Below are 20221 nucleotides of genomic sequence, written 5' to 3'. Positions count from 1 at the left end.
AATGTGTTACATACTGAGCCTGATTTACCGTAGTGCTCCCATATATCATTAGTAATCTAGGCTCAGTAGACTGAGAATGTGATACATACTGAGCATGACTTACCGTAGTTCTCCCATATATCTTTAGTAATCTAGGCTCAGTAGGCTGAAAATGTTACGTACTGATTTACAATAGTGCTCCCACATATCATTAATAATCTAGGCTCAGTAAATGTAAAACCTACTTCCAGTGTAAATTTTGACAAGTATTTAAAATTTTGTTTTAGTCTGTCGCTTTTTTTTTTTTTTTTTGCTTCGTTTTAGTTCAGATTTAGTCAGTGGATCTCCGTTTTCATTTTTGTCTAATTTACTCTAATTTTAATCATGAAGTAAACTGTCGTTGACGATGACTTTTAGGCACGGGTGGGCATGTGTGTACCTGGCACTGTGGGGATATATGAATCTGGCATTGTGGGGGCATATGTGTATCTGGCACGGTGGGGCATATGTGTACCTGGCACTGTGGGGCTTATATGTATCTGGCACGGTTGGGCATGTGTGTACCTGGCACTGTGGGAACATGTGTATCTGGCACTGAGGGCATATATGTGTCTGGCACACTTGGGGCATTTGTGTATCTGGCACGGTGGGGCATATGTGTACCTGTCACTGTGGGGCTTATACGTATTTGGCATGGGTGGGCATGTGTGTACCTGGCACTGTGGGGCATATATGTATCTGGCATTGTGGGGGCATATGTGTATCTGGCATTGTGGGGGCATATGTGTATCTGGCACTGGGGTTTATATGTATCTGGCACGGTGGGGAATGTGTGTACCTGGCACTGTGGGGCTTATATGTATCTGGCACGGTTGGGTATGTGTGTACCTTGCACTGGGGGCATATATGTATCTGGCACTGTGGGAACATGTGTATCTGGCACTGAGGGCATATATGTGTCTGGCACTGTGGGGACATGTGTATCTGGCACTGTGGGGCTTATATGTATCTGGCACGGTTGGGCATGTGTGTACCTGGCACTGTGGGGCATATATGTATCTGGCATTGTGGGGACATGTGTATCTGGCACTCTGGGGGCATATGTGTATCTGGCACTGGGGTTTATATGTATCTGGCACGGTGGGGCATATGTGTACCTGGCACTGTGGGGCTTATATGTATCTGCACGGTTGGGCATGTGTGTACCTGGCACTGGGGCCATACATGTATCTGGCACTGGGAGCATATATGTATCTGGCACTGTGGGGGCATGTGTATCTGGCACTGAGGGCATATATGAATCAGGCACTGTGGAGGCACCCATTTTTGGACGTTGTTATACAGTACCAGTCAAAAGTTTAGACACCTTCTCATTCAATGGTTTTTATTTATTTTAATTATTTTCTACATTGTAGATTAATACTGAAGACCTCAAAACTATGAAAGAACACACATGGAATTATGTTGTAAACAAAAAAGTGTTAAATCAAAATATGTTTTATATTTTAGAGTCTTCATATTAGCCCCTTTTGGTTTGATGACCGCTTTGCACACTCTTGGCTTTCTCTCAATCAGCTTCATGAGGTAGTCTTCTGGAATGGTTTTGAATTAACAGGTGTGCCTTGTCGAGAGTCAATCTGTGGAATTACTTGCCTTCTTAATGTGTTTGAGTCCATCAGTTGTGTTGTGCAGAGGTAGGCTTAGTACACAGTGGACACCCCTATTTGACTACTGTTGTAATCCATATTATGGCACGAACCACTCAACTCAGCAAAGAGAAACGACAGTCCATCATTACTTTAAGACATGAAGGTCAGTCGATATGGAAAATTTCAAGAACTATGAAAGTATTCTCAAGTGCAGTTGCAAAAACCATCAAACGCTATGATGAAACTGGTTCTCATGAGGACCGCCTCAGGAAAGGAAGACCAAGAGTAACCTCTGCTGCAGAGGCTAAGTTCATTTACCAGCCTCAGAAACTGTGACTTAACAGCACCTCAGATTAAAGCCAACAAAAATTCTTAACACCGTTCAAGTAGCAGACAAAACATCAACTGTTCAGAGGAGACTGCGTGAACCAGGCCTTCATGGTCGAATAACTGCGAAGAAGCCACTACTGAGGATGAACAACAAGAAGAAGAGCATTGTTTGGGCCAAGAAACACAAGGAATGGACATTTAGACCAGTGGAAATCTGTACTTTGGTCTGATGAGTCCAAATTTGAGGTTTTTGGTTCCAACCGCTGTGTCTTTGTCTTTGTGATACGCAGAGAAGGTGAGCGGATGGTTTCTGCATGTGTGGTTCCCACTGTGAAGCATGGAGGAGGAGGTGTGATGGTGTGGGGGTGCTTTGCTGGTGACACTGTTGGTAATTTATTCAAAATTCAAGGCACACTTAACCAGCATGGCACCACAGCATTCTCCAGCGCCATGCCATCCCATCTGGTTTGCGCTTACTGGGACCATCATTTGTTTTTCAGCAAGACAATGACCCCAAACACACCTCCAGGCTATGTAAGGGCTACTTGACCAAGGAAAGTGTTGGAGTGCTGCGTCAGATCACCTCACCTCCACAATCACCTGAACTAAACCCAATTGAGATGATTTGGGATGAGTTGGACCGCAGAGTGAAGAAAAAGCAGCCAACAAGTGCTCAGCACCTCTGGGAACTCCTTCAAGACTGTTGTAAAACCATTCCAGGAAACTACCTCATGAACCTGATTGAGAGAATGCCAAGAGTGTGCAAAGCTGTCATCAAAGCAAAAGGGGGCTACTTTGAGGAATCTAAAATATAAAACATATTTCTCTGACGTCCTAGTGGATGCTGGGGACTCCGTAAGGACCATGGGAATAGCGGCTCCGCAGGAGACTGGGCACAGCTAAGAAAGATTTAGGACTACCTGGTGTGCACTGGCTCCTCCCACTATGACCCTCCTCCAGACTTCAGTTAGAATCCTGTGCCCGGCTGAGCTGGATGCACACTAGGGGCTCTCCTGAGCTCCTAGAGAGAAAGTATATTTTAGGTTTTTTATTTTACAGTGAGATCTGCTGGCAACAGACTCACTGCAGCGAGGGACTAAGGGGAGAAGAAGCGAACCTACCTAACTGGTGGTAGCTTGGGCTTCTTAGGCTACTGGACACCATTAGCTCCAGAGGGATCGACCGCGCCGCCGGCCCCCTTACAGAGCCAGAAGCAAGAAGAATCCGGAAAATCGGCGGCAGAAGACATCAGTCTTCACCAAGGTAGCACACAGCACTGCAGCTGTGCGCCATTGCTCCTCATACACACTTCACACTCCGGTCACTGAGGGTGCAGGGCGCTGGGGGGGGGGGCGCCCTGAGAAGCAATAAATACACCTTGGCTGGCAAATATATCACAATATATAGCCCCAGAGGCTATATATGTGATAAATACCCCTGCCAGAATCCATAAAAAAGCGGGAGAAAAGTCCGCCGAAAAAGGGGCGGAGCTATCTCCCTCAGCACACTGGCGCCATTTCTCCCTCACAGCTCCGCTGGAAGGAAGCTCCCTGGCTCTCCCCTGCAGTCTACACTACAGAAAAGGGTAAAAAAGAGAGGGGGGGCACTAAATTTAGGCGCAATATACATATAGCAGCTATAAGGGCATATAATTTAGTTAATCCCTGATTTATATAGCGCTCTGGTGTGTGCTGGCATACTCTCTCTCTGTCTCCCCAAAGGGCTTTGTGGGGTCCTGTCTTCTGTCAGAGCATTCCCTGTGTGTGTGCGGTGTGTCGGTACGGCTGTGTCGACATGTTTGATGAGGAGACTTATGTGGAGGAGGAGCAGGTGCCTATAAATGTGTTGTCACCCCCTGCGGGGCAGACACCGGAGTGGATGGACTTGTGGAAGGAATTACGCGAAAGTGTCGACTCCTTACATAAAAAATTTGACGACATGCCAAATGCGGGGCAGCCGGCTTCTCAGCCCGTGCCTGCCCAGACGTCTCAAAAGTCATCAGGGGCTCTAAAACGCCCGCTACCTCAGATGGCAGACACATATGTCGACACGGATACTGATACCAGTGTCGACGACGAAGAGACAAATGTAATGTCCAATAGGGCCACTCGTTATATGATTGAGGCAATGAAAAATGTTTTACACATTTCTGAGGTGACCCCAGGTACCACAAAAAAGGGTATTATGTTTGGGGAGAAAAAACTACAAATAGTTTTTCCCCCTTCTGAAGAATTGAATGAAGTGTGTGAACTAGCGTGGGCTTCCCCCGATAAAAAATTCGTAATTTCAAAAAAATTACTAATGGCGTACCCTTTCCCGCCAGAGGATAGGTCACGTTGGGAAACACCCCCTAGGGTGGATAAAGCACTTACGCGCTTATCAAAAAAGGTGGCACTGCCGTCCCAGGATACGGCCACCCTAAAGGAACCTGCTGACAGAAAGCAGGAGGCTCTCCAAACAGCTATATATACACACACTGGTATTATACTGAGACCAGCTATTGACTCAGCATGGATGTGCAGTGCTGCAGCTGCATGGTCAGACTCCCTGTCAGAAAACATTGACACCCTAGACAGGGACACTATATTGCTAAACGTAGAGCATATTAAAGACGCTGTCTTTTACATAAGAGATGCACAGAGGGATATTTGCCGGCTGGCATCAAAAATAAGTGCACTGTCCATTTGTGCCAGGAGAGGGTTATGGACCCGGCAGTGGACAGGTGATGCAGATTCCAAAAGGCACATGGAAGTTTTGCCTTATAAGGGTGAGGAGTTGTTCGGGGATGGTCTTTCAGACTTAGTGTCCACAGCAACAGCTGGGAAGTCAGCGTTTTTGCCACATGTCCCCTCACAACCAAAGAGAGCGCCGTATTATTAGGTGCAGTCCTTTCGCCCCCAAAAGAGCAGACGGGGTAGAGGCGCGTCCTTTCTGCCCAGAGGCAGAGGTAGGGGAAAAAAGCTGCAGCATACAGCCACTTCCCAGGAACAAAAGTCCTCCCCCGCTGCTTCTGCTAAGTCCGCCGCATGACGCTGGGGCTCAGCAGGCGGAGCCAGGTACGGTGGGGGGCCGTCTCAAAAACTTCAGCAATCAGTGGGCTCGCTCACAGGTAGAGCCCTGGATCCTTCAAGTGGTATCTCAGGGGTACAGGCTGGAATTCGAGACATCCCCCCCCCCCCCCTGCCGTTTGGTAGCTTCCTACGAAGCGATTCCATACGGCAGGTTCCATGCCAGAACCTTTCAGTGGGACCTGTTGGACCAATGGTCCGGATCGCATCTTCAAATGCATCGGTTGATAACCCTGTCTCCAAGGACCAGGGTGTCTCTGCTGTGGTGGCTGCAGAGTGCTCATCTCAGAGAGGGCCGCAGATTCGGCATACAGGACTGGGTCCTGGTGACCACGGATGCCAGCCTTCGGGGCTGGGGGGCAGTCACACGGGGAAGAAACTTCCAAGGACTTTGCTCAAGTCAGGAGACTTCCCTACACATAAATGTTCTGGAACTGAGGGCCATTTACAATGCCCTAAGTCAAGCAAAGCCCCTGCTTCAAAACCAGCCGGTTCTGATCCAGTCAGACAACATCACTGCTGTCGCCCATGTAAATCGACAGGGCGGCACAAGAAGCAGGACGGCGATGGCAGAAGCCACAAGGATTCTCCGATGGGCGGAAAATCACGTGTTAGCACTGTCAGCAGTGTTCATTCCGGGAGTGGACAACTGGTAAGCAGACTTCCTCAGCAGGCACGACCTCCACCCGGGAGAGTGGGGACTTCATCCAGAAGTCTTCCAACTGATTGTAAACCGTTGGGAAAAGCCACAGGTGGACATGATGGCGTCCCGCTTAAACAAAAAGCTAGAAAAATATTGCGCCAGGTCAAGAGACCCTCAGGCGATAGCTGTGGACGCTCTAGTGACACCGTGGGTGTACCGGTCGGTTTATGTGTTCCCTCCTCTTCCTCTCATACCCAAGGTACTGAGGATAATAAGGAGAAGAGGAGTAAGAACTATACTCATTGTTCCGGATTGGCCAAGAAGAGCTTGGTACCCGGAACTTCAAGAAATGATCTCAGAGGACCCATGGCCTCTGCCGCTCAGACAGGACCTGCTGCTGCAGGGGCCCTGTCTGTTCCAAGACTTACCACGGCTGCGTTTGACGGCATGGCGGTTGAACACCGGATCCTAAAAGAAAAGGGTATTCCGGAGGAAGTCATTCCTACGCTTATTAAAGCTAGAAAAGATGTAACCGTACAACATTATCACCGCATATGGCGAAAATATGTTGCGTGGTGTGAAGCCAGGAAGGCCCCAACGGAGGAATTCCAGCTAGGTCGATTTCTGCACTTCCTACAGTCAGGGGTGACTATGGGCCTAAAACTGGGTTCCATTAAGGTCCAGATTTCGGCTCTGTCGATTTTCTTCCAAAAAGAACTGGCTTCACTGCCTGAAGTTCAGACATTTGTCAAGGGAGACATATAGATTGGTAAATGCTCAATTAGCTTAGTGATATCATTCAGGTGCTCGAAAGGAAGGGGTATTTCTGAGCAAGAAAAAAAGCAATTGTTTCCCCAGCACACTGAATGGATAACAGTACATTTGTCAAGGGAGTGCTGCATATTCAGCCTCCTTTTGTGCCTCCAGTGGCACCGTGGGACCTCAACGTGGTGTTGGGTTTCCTAAAGTCACATTGGTTTGAGCCACTCAAAACCGTTGATTTAAAATATCTCACGTGGAAAGTGGTCATGCTTTTGGCCTTGGCTTCGGCAAGGCGTGTGTCAGAATTGGCGGCTTTGTCATGTAAAAGCCCCTATTTGATTTTCCATATGGATAGGGCAGAATTGAGGACTCGTCCCCAGTTTCTTCCTAAGGTGGTATCAGCTTTTCACTTGAACCAACCTATCGTGGTGCCTGCGGCTACTAGGGACTTGGAGGACTCCAAGTTACTGGACGTAGTCAGGGCCTTGAAAATTTATGTTTCCAGGACGGCTGGAGTCAGGAAGACTGACTCGCTATTTATCCTGTATGCACCAAACAAGATGGGTGCTCCTGCTTCAAAGCAGACTATTGCTCGCTGGATTTGTAGCACAATTCAGCTTGCGCATTCTGTGGCTGGCCTGCCGCAGCCTAAATCTGTAAAAGCCCATTCCACGAGGAAAGTGGGCTCTTCTTGGGCGGCTGCCCGAGGGGTCTCGGCTTTACAACTTTGCCGAGCTGCTACTTGGTCAGGGGCAAACACGTTTGCAAAATTCTACAAATTTGATACCCTGGCTGAGGAGGACCTGGAGTTCTCTCATTCGGTGCTGCAGAGTCATCCGCACTCTCCCGCCCGTTTGGGAGCTTTGGTATAATCCCCATGGTCCTTACGGAGTCCCCAGCATCCACTAGGACGTCAGAGAAAATAAGATTTTACTCACCGGTAAATCTATTTCTCGTAGTCCGTAGTGGATGCTGGGCGCCCGTCCCAAGTGCGGACTGTCTGCAATACTTGTATATAGTTATTGTTAACTACAAGGGTTATTGTTGAGCCATCTTTTGAGAGGCTCTGTTGTGTTCATACTGTTAACTGGGTATATTATCACGAGTTATACGGTGTGATTGGTGTGGCTGGTATGAGTCTTACCCGGGATTCAAAATCCTTCCTTATTGTGTCAGCTCTTCCGGGCACAGTATCCTTACTGAAGTCTGGAGGAGGGTCATAGTGGGAGGAGCCAGTGCACACCAGGTAGTCCTAAATCTTTCTTAGCTGTGCCCAGTCTCTTGCGGAGCCGCTATTCCCCATGGTCCTTACGGAGTCCCCAGCATCCACTACGGACTACGAGAAATAGATTTACCGGTGAGTAAAATCTTATTTTTGATTTGTTTAACACTTTTTTGCTTACAACATAATTCCGTATGTGTTCTTTCAAAGTTTTGATGTCTTCAGTATTAATCTACAATGTAGAAAATAATTCAAATAAACAAAAACCATTGAATGAGAAGGTGTGTCCAAACTTTTGACTGGTACTGTATGTTTGTGGCACTATACTGGGGCATTATATGTATGTGGCACTGTACTGGGGCATTATATGTATGTGGCACTGTACTGGGGCATTATATGTATGTGGCACTGTACTGGGGCATTATATGTATGTGGCACTGTACTGGGGCATTATATGTATGTGGCACTGTACAACGTGACTAAAAACGAGGGAATGAGACAAGGTCATACTCCTACAAACGTCATACCGAAAGGTGTGCGCACAAAAATGGGGTGTGGCTTTGTGACAGCTAGGCCATGCCAGGGCCGAAACTAGGATTTTCGTCACCCGGGGCAAGGTAGTAATCCCCCCCCCCCTTAAATAAAACAACTATCAGATTAAAATAATCAGATTATCAAAAGTTTTGAAAAAAGGGGATACTACTGGACAATATTCCCCTATGTGCCTCAAATGCCCTACAGTATGCGTCACATGCCCCACCAGTGTGTTCAACTACATGCTCCTCTGTGTGTCCCCATACATTGCACTATATCACTGCACCTTATCATAACACTTCATCACTGCATACATTCCCCTATCCACTGCACTACATCACTATACTACATCTCCTACACGCTGAACTACATCACTACACTACATGCCCCTATGCAATGCACTACATACCCTATGTGCTACACTACATCACTACACTACATCCCCTTATATGCTACACCACATAAGTGCACTACATGCCCCTATATTCTGCAATACATTACTACACTACATACCCAATATGCTACACTACATTACTGCACTACACCACCCTATAAGCTATACCAAATCCTCCCATCTGTGAGGCAAAGCGGAGGTTGATTCTGCTAACTGGGAGCACAGTGCACTTCTATAGCTTGTACGGTGCACCGCACACTAGTCGCAGCACTGCATGGCAAAGAAGAGAGTTTAAGACCGTAGCCGATATAGGAGAGATCCCAGGTACTGGAGCTCACCCGCACAGCGTCGGAGCCAGCTGCGGGCAGACAGGTGGGTCAGAGACATTGCCCCAGGAGCTGTCTGCTGTCTCACTGGAGCAGCACAGCATTGCCAGTTATAAAAACTAAAAAAAAACCTGCTCCTCTGTAACTTTTTGGCACCCCCTCAAATCCTGCACCCGGGGCACATGCCCCCTTAGGGCCCCCCCTAGTTACGGCCCTGGCCATGCCCCCATTTTTGTGCTCACGCATGATAGTGGCTCTTACTCTTCACTACAGATCTTTTCTGGCTCTTTGCCTGTGACTGGTTGGCCACCCCTGGTCTAAGTGATACATTTATAAACATGGACTGAGTTCCGTCTATAGCAAGTCTCCCTGTGCCCGTCTCCGTGGATGGAGCCTGTTTATTGGGTACATACAGACTGGCAATGAGGACTGTTTATATCCTGGTGGAGGTAATATGAGGTATCTGCTGGAGGGCTGGAGGTCTTATCGCTGCACATACGGGTTTATCACGGGACACACGTCTATAAATGCAGTACATCTAATTTCCCTGCTAAATCTAATTCTCACAATTTGTGTCATTCCATTTTCCTGCTCTATAATACATGAGACACTAATCTGCAGCACCAGGTCTTCTCCTGTAATCAGATAGAAGCAGAACCCGTGACCCGTGTTAGTGATTCACATGTAAAACTTTCCTCTTTCCGTGATCAATGCGTGTCCTATGTCCCGGCTGCTCTTTTGTGGTGACCGCTGTCCGCGCTTGTGTCCGTCCTCTGTGAATGAGCCATTCTATCTCTCAGCTCCAGCGGACAACAAGCCTTGGGGCAAACATCCTCCCTGTGCATCAACTTGTCCAGATTTATTTATCAATTAGAGCAATTGTCCCCGCTCATCCTAAGACTTTCCACATCCTGGGTATTAGAAGCAGGCGGGCGCTTTCATTCTCCCTATTCGGCACATAGCTCCTTCGAGAACCCGTGTTAATGGGAACATTTTGCTTGTTTTAATTAAATTTTTATAGGCGAAAGTTATCTCCTAGACATCCTTCAGTATTCCACTATGCCCACTGGGGGCGCTGTTCCATTGTAGCCCGAAGCTGTCTTGCAAATGGTAACTCTGGGGGAGGTGTATCGAACCTTCTGAGGAGTGCAGGTAGAAATGATGCCCAATCAGCCTTCGGATATCGTTTCTTTGCAAAACACTTGATAGATGATAGCTAGGTGCTGATTGGTTATTATGGGCAACTTCTCCAATTATTCTGGACTGGATAAGGTTTGATATACCTCCCCCCATGTCTTGTGCTGACCTAAGAAAAATAGATACAATGCATGACCCCGCCTGTTAATACGTGTCACTTGCATGTTATATATATGTATAATGTACATTACATATACATATATATGTACATACATGTAAAACGTTAAGGATCATTCCTTTGGGATATAGGGGGCTAATTCAGCATGGAACTATAAGGGGCATCAACTCGGCGTTGGGTGGTGGGGGATGCGGTCCGGACAATGCAGGCGCATCCAGACTGTTTGCGGACCGCGGCGGCTGCGTGACGACACACGCAGCTGCAGCGACCACAAACATGGCTGGTAGACGCCTGCCTGTACAGTTAGGCCGCGTAGGCAGAGGGCTACCCTAAACATACGACAGCATCACCACTGTGCATTCGCATGTTTGCGGGGGGAGGGGTGCTGGATCCAGCACGTCAGAGAAATGGATCGTAAATTGCATTTTTATCACACATCTCCGATCCATGCTAAATTAGGCCCATAGACCGTTGTCGGTGTAATTGTCCTCGTACTTGGAGAAAGTCCTGTTATTTGCTTACAGCTACACAAATATTTGTGTTCAATATTTAGCAAAAAAGTAAAACAAAAAAAAAGCTGCCGTGCCCCCAGAAGTATATCGGCGCTGGTCTCCTCGGTTGCGTTCTTATTTATTTCTTGTTTCTAAAAATACTTCATTTGGGAAAATATGTGACAATGTGACTCCTTGGCCGGGAGTGACCCCTCTCTCTCTCTGTGACTGCTGTGAGGTCACCTCCAGCAGCTGGAGAGGCCAGCGCTCTCGCAGGGCTCGGCCTCCATCTATGGACTGGTCTGTCCCGTTCCGCAAACACAAGTTATTTATATGCCGTGGGGACACACAGCCCCCACTCGCCCCGTGACCGTTCCCTTGCTCAAATGTCTGCAGTTAGAGTTTCTCTAGCTGATGTGTGGCCAGCTGGGACTTGTAGTCCAACACTGGATTTGCTACGGGGTTACCTAAGCCCGGTGTTGTATTTGCAGAATATTGGTTTGAAGTCTGTATTTAAGCATTCCTCTATGTCTCTGGCACTATATCTCTGCGTCCATGGCTTAGAAGGCATCCGAAGCATCCATTGTTATTTTAGCAGGGATGGGGGGGGGGGGGGGGGGGTCGGTGTAATCTCACACTTTGCTTGCTGTGACACTAACTGTACCGAGCAGCGTCCCTGTGCAAGCTCACCCTGCAAAGTGCCTGAGTGTGAAAGTATGTGGAGAGTGGAAGTCGGCCTCTTCCTGTCTGAGTAATATGGGAAAAATTATTCATTTCTGGGGGAATAGACCGGCCGCAGATAAGGCGGAGGGGGAAGCGGAGCTGTACAGGGTAGCCATGGCGCAGAGCTGCTCTGCGCTGCCATCCCTGTGCCCGGAGTGATCGATGAGAGAGCTGCAGTCACCAGAGATTCCCAGGTTTCTGCTGAGTGCCTGAAAGGGATGGCACGCTTCCAACATTAACAATCCGCATAGCAGAGCTGGGAGGCGGCAGCTGGAAGACTGCAGATCTCTTGCAGATTGTCACGTTAGCTCTGCACAGCCTGGGTAAGTTGCTGCGGCAGTTCTGCTCTCTCCACCGACTCCATTCTCCACTGCACCGTTCCCAAGACTGTTTGTTTTTTGTGTGTGTTTTTTTTTTGCATATTATTACTTTGACTTTTTGTTTGATCTTATTTTAGTTCTTTGTTTTATTTTTGTTATTATGCAGCAGCTTAAAATATATATCGGTATTTATCTGTATATTTCCGTGCATTGCTGCTTACGTAGGGGGCCTCTGCTGTATCTTGCGGGAAAATTGGCTTTACACTGGAGGCATAGTGGCTGACCGTTGAAAGGAACCATACAGCTGACACTCGGTGCGTGTCGCTCTCAGCATTGTTCTCCTCTCTCTTGCAGTACAATATTAGAAGAAGAAAAGCTACAACAGGAGGAACGGATGAGGATGGAGTCTCGGAGGCAGGTGACAGTGTCCTGGGACTCCGGAGGATCAGACGAGGCTCCTCCAAAGGTCAGTGTTTCGTCAGCCTCTAATGCATTCGCCTGCTCTGCTACTTTACGTGTTGTTTTTTCCCTTTTGTGTTTTTTTTCCCCTTGTTACCGTCGTCCGCTCTGGTAGTGAGTCCATTGAATTCTTCAGTCGTGTTCCAATGATCTTTGCGTTGCTGTTTGTTGGGTGTTTTTGTTACTATAATTGTGTCGGCTTGCAGAGTTTCCTCTCAGGAAGCCGCTGTCTTGGTGTCCCCAGCAGATAGTGCCCTGTGCGGCTGTATCTGTTATTATTTAATTTAAAGACCGATGGAGGAATGGGCAGGATCCGGGGAAAGTAGAAGTGCGGATTCGCGGCAGCCTATTCCTCCGTGGAGCATCTGGAATACACGTGCCGTTTTAGTTGTGAAAAATAACCAGATGTCTGTATTTTAACTACACCCGGGAGGAGGGGGGGGGGGGGGGGGTTTGTTACGATATGAAAAGTTTTGTCGTTGGCTATCTGCAGTGTGATTACTTTGTGCCGCCAATCGTGTTTATGGTGAATAATACTATATAGATTTTATATACTTTTTGTTACTATAATTTTTATTTTTATTGTTTTTATTTTGTTTGTGTTTTTGGTAGGGATGGGGCCGGTTGTCGGAAACACAACGCGAATCATTTCTCTACTCTTTTTATATGTTTTATTTGATATGTTTTATGTCTACACTGAATCCCTTCCATTATTGTATGTTATTATATATGCTTTTGTTGTGGGTGTCTTTAACTGGATAGCCTATAGATTTAGGTCCTTATTCAATTAGCCGTCGTTAATTGCCACGGGCTAATTGATCTGCCGAAGCGATTGTTAGAACCCATGATCAGCCTGCAGGCTACACTTAATGCATTTTTTATTTCTCTGACGTCCTAGTGGATGCTGGGGACTCCGTAAGGACCATGGGGAATAGACGGCTCCGCAGGAGACTGGGCACATCTAAAGAAAGATTTAGGACTATCTGGTGTGCACTGGCTCCTCCCCCCATGACCCTCCTCCAAGCCCCAGTTAGATTTCTGTGCCCGGCTGAGCTGGATGCACACTAGGGGCTCTCCTGAGCTCCTAGAAGAAAGTATAGTTTAGGTTTTTTATTTTCAGTGAGACCTGCTGGCAACAGGCTCACTGCAACGAGGGACTAAGGGGAGAAGAAGCGAACCTACCTAAGTGGTGGTAGCTTGGGCTTCTTAGGCTACTGGACACCATTAGCTCCAGAGGGATCGAACACAGGACCCGACCTCGTTGTCCGTTCCCGGAGCTGCGCCGCCGTCCCCCTTACAGAGCCAGAAACAAGAAGGTGGTCCGGAAAATCGGCGGCTGAAGACTTCTGTCTTCTCCAAGGTAGCGCACAGCACTGCAGCTGTGCGCCATTGCTCCTCATGCACACCACACACTGCGGTCACTGATGGGTGCAGGGCGCTGGGGGGGGGCGCCCTGAGCAGCAATAATAACACCTTGGCTGGCAAAACTAACACCATATATAGCCCCAGAGGCTATATAGGTGTATATTAACCCCTGCCAGAAACGATAAAATAGCGGGAGAAAGCCAGCCGAAAAAGGGGCGGAGCCAACTCCCTCAGCACACTGGCGCCATTATTCCCTCACAGCTTCGCTGGAAGGAAGCTCCCTGGCTCTCCCCTGCAGTCCTGCACTACAGAAAGGGTAAAAAAGAGAGGGGGGGCACAATTTAGGCGCAGTATATATATATTATAGGCAGCTATAGGGGAAAACACTCTGTATAGTGATATCCCTGTGTTATATAGCGCCCTGGTGTGTGCTGGCATACTCTCCCTCTGTCTCCCCAAAGGGCTTTGTGGGGTCCTGTCCTCTGTAAGAGCATTCCCTGTGTGTCTGCTGTGTGTCGGTACTGCTGTGTCGACATGTATGATGAGGATAATGATGTGGAGGCGGAGCAAATGCCTGTGAATGTGATGTCACCCCCTGCGGGGTCGACACCAGTGTGGATGGACTTATGGAAGGAATTACGTGACAGTGTCAGCTCCTTACATAAAAGGTTTGACGACATAGGACAGCCGGCTACTCAGCTTGTGCCTGTCCAAGCGTCTTAAATGTCATCAGGGGCTATAAAACGCCCGCTACCTCAGATGACAGATACAGATGTCGACACGGATACCGACTCCAGTGTCGACGATGATGAGACGAGTGTACCCTCCAATAGATCCACCCGTTATATGATTGAGGGTATGAAAAATGTATTGCACATTTCTGATGATACCCCAGGTACCACAAAAAAGGGTATTATGTTTGGTGAGAAAAAACTACCAGTAGTTTTTCCTGCATCTGACGAATTAAATGAGGTGTTTGAGGAAGCGTGGACTTCCCCAGAAAAGAAATTGATCATTTCTAAACGGTTAATGGCTGCGTACCCTTTCCCGCCAGAGGATAGGTCACGCTGGGAAACACCCCCTAGAGTAGATAAAGCACTGACACGCTTATCAAAGAAGGTGGCACTACCGTCTCCGGATACGGCCGCCCTAAAAGAACCTGCTGATAGAAAGCTGGAAAGTACCCTAAAAGCTATATACACACACACTGGCATTATATTGAGACCCGCTATTGCATCAGCTTGGATGTGCAGTGCTGCTGCTGCGTGGTCAGACTCCCTGTCGGAAAACATTGATACCATGGATAGGGACAATATTTTGCTAACGATTGACCATATAAAAGACGCGGTCTTATACATGCGTGATGCACAGAGGGATATTTGCCGGCTGGCATCAAAAATAAGCGCTATGTCCATTGCCGCCAGACGGGGGTTATGGACTAGGCAATGGTCAGGTGATGTCGACTCCAAGCGGCACATGGAAGTTTTACCCTATAAAGGGGTGGAACTTTTTGGGGAAGGTCTTTCAGACCTCGTTTCCACAGCTACTGCTGGGAAATCGACCTTTTTGCCACAGGCTACCCCACAGCAAAAGAAAGCACCGTATTATCAGGTACAGTCCTTCGGCCCCAGAAAAATAAGCGGGCTAGAGGCTCATCCTTTCTGCCGAGGGGCAGAGGAAGGGGGAAAAAGCTGCAGCACACAGCTAGTTCCCAGGAGCAGAAGTCCTCCCCTGCGTCCGGTAAGTCCACAGCATGACGCTGGGGCTGCTCAGGCGGAATTGGGAACGGTGGGGGCACGTCTCAGGTTTTTCAGCACACAGTGGGCTCTCTCACAAGTGGATCCCTGGGTCCTTCAAGTAGTATCTCAGGGGTACAGGCTGGAATTCGAGACGTCTCCCCCCCGCCGTTTCCTAAAATCTGCCTTGCCGGCAACTCCCTCTGCCAGGGAGGCAGTGTTGGTGGCTATTCAAAAACTGTATTCACAGAAAGTGATCGTCAAGGTACCCCTCCTTCAGCAAGGAAAGGGTTACTACTCCACAATGTTTGTGGTACCGAAACCGGACGGTTCGGTGAGACCCATCTTAAATTTAAAAGCCTTGAACACTTATATCAAAAGGTTCAAGTTCAAGATGGAATCGCTCAGGGCGGTTATTGCGAGCCTGGAGGAGGGGGATTACATGGTATCCCTGGACATCAAGGATGCGTACCTGCATGTCCCCATTTACCCTCCGCACCAGGAGTACCTCAGATTTGTGGTACAGGACTGTCACTATCAGTTCCAGACGCTGCCGTTTGGGTTATCCACGGCACTGAGGGTCTTTACCAAGGTAATGGCCGAAATGATGATACTCCTTCGCAAGAAGGGAGTTTTAATTATCCCGTACTTGGACGATCTCCTGATAAAGGCGAGGTCCAAAGAACAGTTGATAGTGGGGGTGGCACTTTCTCAGGAAGTGCTACAACAGCACGGCTGGATTCTAAACTTTCCAAAGTCACAGCTGGTCCCGACGACACGTCTTCTGTTCCTGGGAATGATTCTGGACACAGACCAGAAAAGAGTGTTTCTTCCACTGGTCTGTGAGGAATTGTCATCTCTGGTCAGAGACCTCCTAAAACCAGGAAAAGTGTCGGTACATCAATGCACACGAGTCCTGGGAAAAATGGTAGCTTCGTACGAAGCAATTCCATTCGGAAGGTTCCACGCAAGGACGTTCCAGTGGGACCTGTTGGACAAATGGTCCGGGTCCCATCTCCAGATGCAACAGCGGATAACCCTATCGGCCAGAACCAGGGTGTCGCTGCTGTGGTGGCTGCAGAGGGCTCATCTACTAGAGGGCCGCAGATTCGGAATACAGGACTGGGTCCTGGTGACCACGGATGCCAGCCTTCGGGGCTGGGGGGCAGTCACAAAGGGAAGAAATTTCCAAGGACTGTGGTCAAATCAGGAGATTTCTCTTCACATAAATATCCTGGAGCTAAGGGCCATTTACAATGCCCTAAGCCAGGCAAGACCCCTGCTTCAAAACCAGCCGGTACTGATCCAGTCAGACAACATCACGGCGGTCGCCCATGTAAACAGACAGGGCGGTACGAGAAGCAGGATGGCGATGGCAGAAGCCACAAGGATTCTCAGATGGGCAGAGAATCATGTGTTAGCACTGACGGCAGTGTTCATTCCGGGAGTGGACAACTGGGAAGCAGACTTCCTCAGCAGGCACGACCTCCACCCGGGAGAATGGGGACTTCATCCAGAAGTCTTCCAAATGCTGGTCAACCGGTGGGAAAAACCACAGGTAGACATGATGGCGTCCCGCCTCAACAAGAAGTTGAAAAGATATTGCGCCCGGTCAAGAGACCCTCAGGCGATAGCGGTGGACGCTCTAGTGACACCATGGGTGTACCAGTCGGTTTATGTGTTTCCTCCTCTACCTCTCATACCCAAGGTACTGAGAATAATAAGAAGGCGAGGAGTGAAAACCATACTCGTGGTTCCGGATTGGCCAAGAATAGCTTGGTACCCGGAACTTCAAGAGATACTTACAGAGGACCCTTGGCCTCTGCCGCTCAGACAAGACCTGCTGCAGCAGGGACCCTGTCTGTTCCAAGACTTACCGCGGCTGCGTTTGACGGCATGGCGGTTGAACACCGGATCCTGAAGGAAAAGGGTATTCCGGAGGAAGTCATCCCTACCCTGATCAAAGCCAGGAAGGATGTCACCGCAAGACATTATCACCGCATTTGGCGAAAATATGTTGCTTGGTGTGAGGCCATGAAGGCCCCGACGGAGGAATTTCAACTGGGTCGATTCCTGCACTTCCTGCAAGCAGGGGTGACGTTGAGCCTCAAATTGGGGTCCATAAAGGTCCAGATTTCGGCTCTGTCGATTTTCTTCCAAAAAAAAAAGAACTGGCTTCACTGCCCGAAGTTCAGACTTTTGTCAAAGGAGTACTGCATATTCAGCCTCCTTTTGTGCCCCCAGTGGCACCTTGGGATCTCAATGTGGTTTTGGCATTCCTGAAATCACATTGGTTCGAACCACTTAAGACTGTGGATTTAAAATATCTCACGTGGAAAGTGGTCATGCTGTTGGCCTTGGCGTCGGCCAGGCGGGTTTCAGAATTGGCGGCTTTGTCTTGTAAAAGCCCTTATCTGATTTTCCATATGGATAGGGCAGAATTGAGGACTCGTCCTCAGTTTCTCCCAAAGGTGGTCTCAGCTTTTCACTTGAACCAACCTATTGTGGTGCCTGCGGCTACTAGGGACTTGGAGGATTCCAAGTTGCTGGACGTAGTCAGGGCCCTAAAAATATATATTTCCAGGACGGCTGGAGTCAGAAAGACTGACTCGCTGTTTATCCTGTATGCACCCACCAAGCTGGGTGCTCCTGCTTCTAAGCAGTCTATTGCGCGCTGGATTTGTAGCACTATTCAGCTGGCGCATTCTGCGGTAGGCTTACCGCAGCCTAAATCTGTAAAAGCCCATTCCACACGGAAGGTGGGCTCATCTTGGGCGGCTGCCCGAGGGGTCTCGGCTTTACAACTTTGCCGAGCAGCTACTTGGTCGGGGGCAAACACGTTTGCAAAATTCTACAAATTTGATACCCTTGCTGAGGAGGACCTGGAATTCTCTCATTCGGTGCTGCAGAGTCATCCGCACTCTCCCGCCCGTTTGGGAGCTTTGGTATAATCCCCATGGTCCTTACGGAGTCCCCAGCATCCACTAGGACGTCAGAGAAAATAAGATTTTACTCACCGGTAATTCTATTTCTCGTAGTCCGTAGTGGATGCTGGGCGCCCATCCCAAGTGCGGATTGTCTGCAATACCTGTACATAGTTATTGTTACAAAAATTGGGTTTTGTTGTGAGCCATCTCTTCAGAGGCTCCATTTGTTATCATACTGTTAACCGGGGTTCCTATCACGTGTTATATGGTGTGATTGGTGTGGCTGGTATGAGTCTTACCCGGGATTCAAAAATCCTTCCTTATTGTGTCAGCTCTTCCGGGCACAGTTCCTAACTGAGGCTTGGAGGAGGGTCATGGGGGGAGGAGCCAGTGCACACCAGATAGTCCTAAATCTTTCTTTAGATGTGCCCAGTCTCCTGCGGAGCCGTCTATTCCTCATGGTCCTTACGGAGTCCCCAGCATCCACTACGGACTACGAGAAATAGAATTACCGGTGAGTAAATTCTTATTTTTTTTTGTTCGAGCCTGATCGTGGGTGCCACGAGCGCGTTCTCCCATAGCTACTGGAACTTATCACGAATTGTAATGGTTAACGCGCAAGGAAAAGGGGATGTAATTGAATAGCCCCAGGCGTGATATCCCTAGGCTTCCACCCTTTTCCCGGCGTGGTAAACTACTGCATCTAATTGCATCCAGACCTTAGATGGGTTGTATTTTCAATGGTAATTTACATTATAAATAAAATGATACTAAGAATGAATCTCCTACCGTCACTTGAATTGCAGTTAGCCCCTCCCTCTGCGCTATTACAGTAATAAGACAAGACAGCGTTCTGTTGAGCCCTCTTGCAGCGTCATTACTTGGTTTTATGAAGTCCACATAATTATACATGTCACAATCCCCAGTGCTGATAGTCCCCATTCTGACAATTTGAAAAGTAATTACTTCTGTGGGAAGAATTAGCGGAATGGTGCGGCGACTAACAACGAACGCCCTTCTGCGATCGGCACAGCAAATTGCGTACTCACAATGCCGCCAGACTCGTGGCAAGCATGATTCATTTTCATAGAATGAAATTAAAGCAAAACACTTTCTATATAGTTCCTGTTGGTGTACTTAGCTCTGCGTTAGGTGGCCTTTGTTTAGAGGCGCCGTTTACAAATTGCACCTAAGTATGGTGATGGCTCGCTGCCCAGCTCAGCCATATACCTGGAGCCCCGTTGTCCTGCCATGGATTCCGGTGACGTTACCAGCTTACAGTTCCTGGCCACCCGATCGCTGTGCATTGCAAAGTTATGCCCAGTGTAGGATGTACGCACAGAGAGATCCAGCTGCTAGATCCAGGTTACACCGAAGCCATCAGTGTCTGCAATAGCTGGGCCTGGAGATTGGCCGCCAGGTTTAAACATAAAGAAATAAAATGAATCTATTGGATTCCTATGCTCGGTGACAATACTATGATAGAGAGAAACGTCCTCACCTGCTTTAGTTCCCGGCTCATTATTTTCCACTGGCTCCCTGCTAATAGACAAGTGTTGTCCTGTGACACGGAAATAGAACAACTTTCACGGGTGTTAGGAGGTCACTGCAGGGGCATGTTACAGGAGAAGTCACACACACAGCGGACCAGTGTCCGCAATGGACGTCCAGCTTCTCACCACCTGTCCGGGACACTGCCGGCCTTTGTAATGGCACCAGGGTTTGCAGAGGACAGCTGTGACCCTACGCCTTCCACGTGTCCGGTTACAGCGAGCCCGTGTCTGGTAGCAGCGAGCGTCCTCCTCATTCTCACATCTTGTGTGTTTTTCTGCTTGCAGCCCAGCCGGCCAGGATACCCCAGCCCCAGGTCCAGCGAAGGCTTCTTCCCAAGTCCCCAGCACATGGTACAGCCAAATCACTACCAGGTAATGTGCGTTCTATCTGTATGTTCTATATATATTCGTGGAATCCCAGAGCG

At 48.5% G+C, this 20221-nt stretch overlaps 1 protein-coding gene across 11 annotated transcripts in view; it reads left to right on the top strand.

Moving 5' to 3' along the window:
- Positions 1-20221, top strand: part of PTK2 (protein tyrosine kinase 2) — a 449027-nt gene that overhangs the window by 385786 nt on the left and 43020 nt on the right. For 10 of the 11 annotated variants that reach the window (XM_063921189.1, XM_063921188.1, XM_063921184.1 and 7 more), the window contains 2 exons: positions 12111-12222; positions 20082-20168. In XM_063921189.1, the coding sequence (XP_063777259.1) occupies positions 12111-12222; positions 20082-20168 (199 nt within the window). Of the gene's footprint in view, positions 1-11492; positions 11760-12110; positions 12223-20081; positions 20169-20221 lie in introns of those variants that run through there. The other variant, XM_063921190.1, reaches the window with a different exon arrangement.

The sequence above is a fragment of the Pseudophryne corroboree genome, chromosome 5 (genome assembly GCF_028390025.1).
Source record: "Pseudophryne corroboree isolate aPseCor3 chromosome 5, aPseCor3.hap2, whole genome shotgun sequence".
Classification (NCBI taxonomy): Eukaryota; Metazoa; Chordata; class Amphibia; order Anura; family Myobatrachidae; genus Pseudophryne; species Pseudophryne corroboree.
The sequence above is the reverse complement of the archived record's forward strand: the minus strand, read 5'-3'. Positions and strand labels throughout refer to the sequence as shown.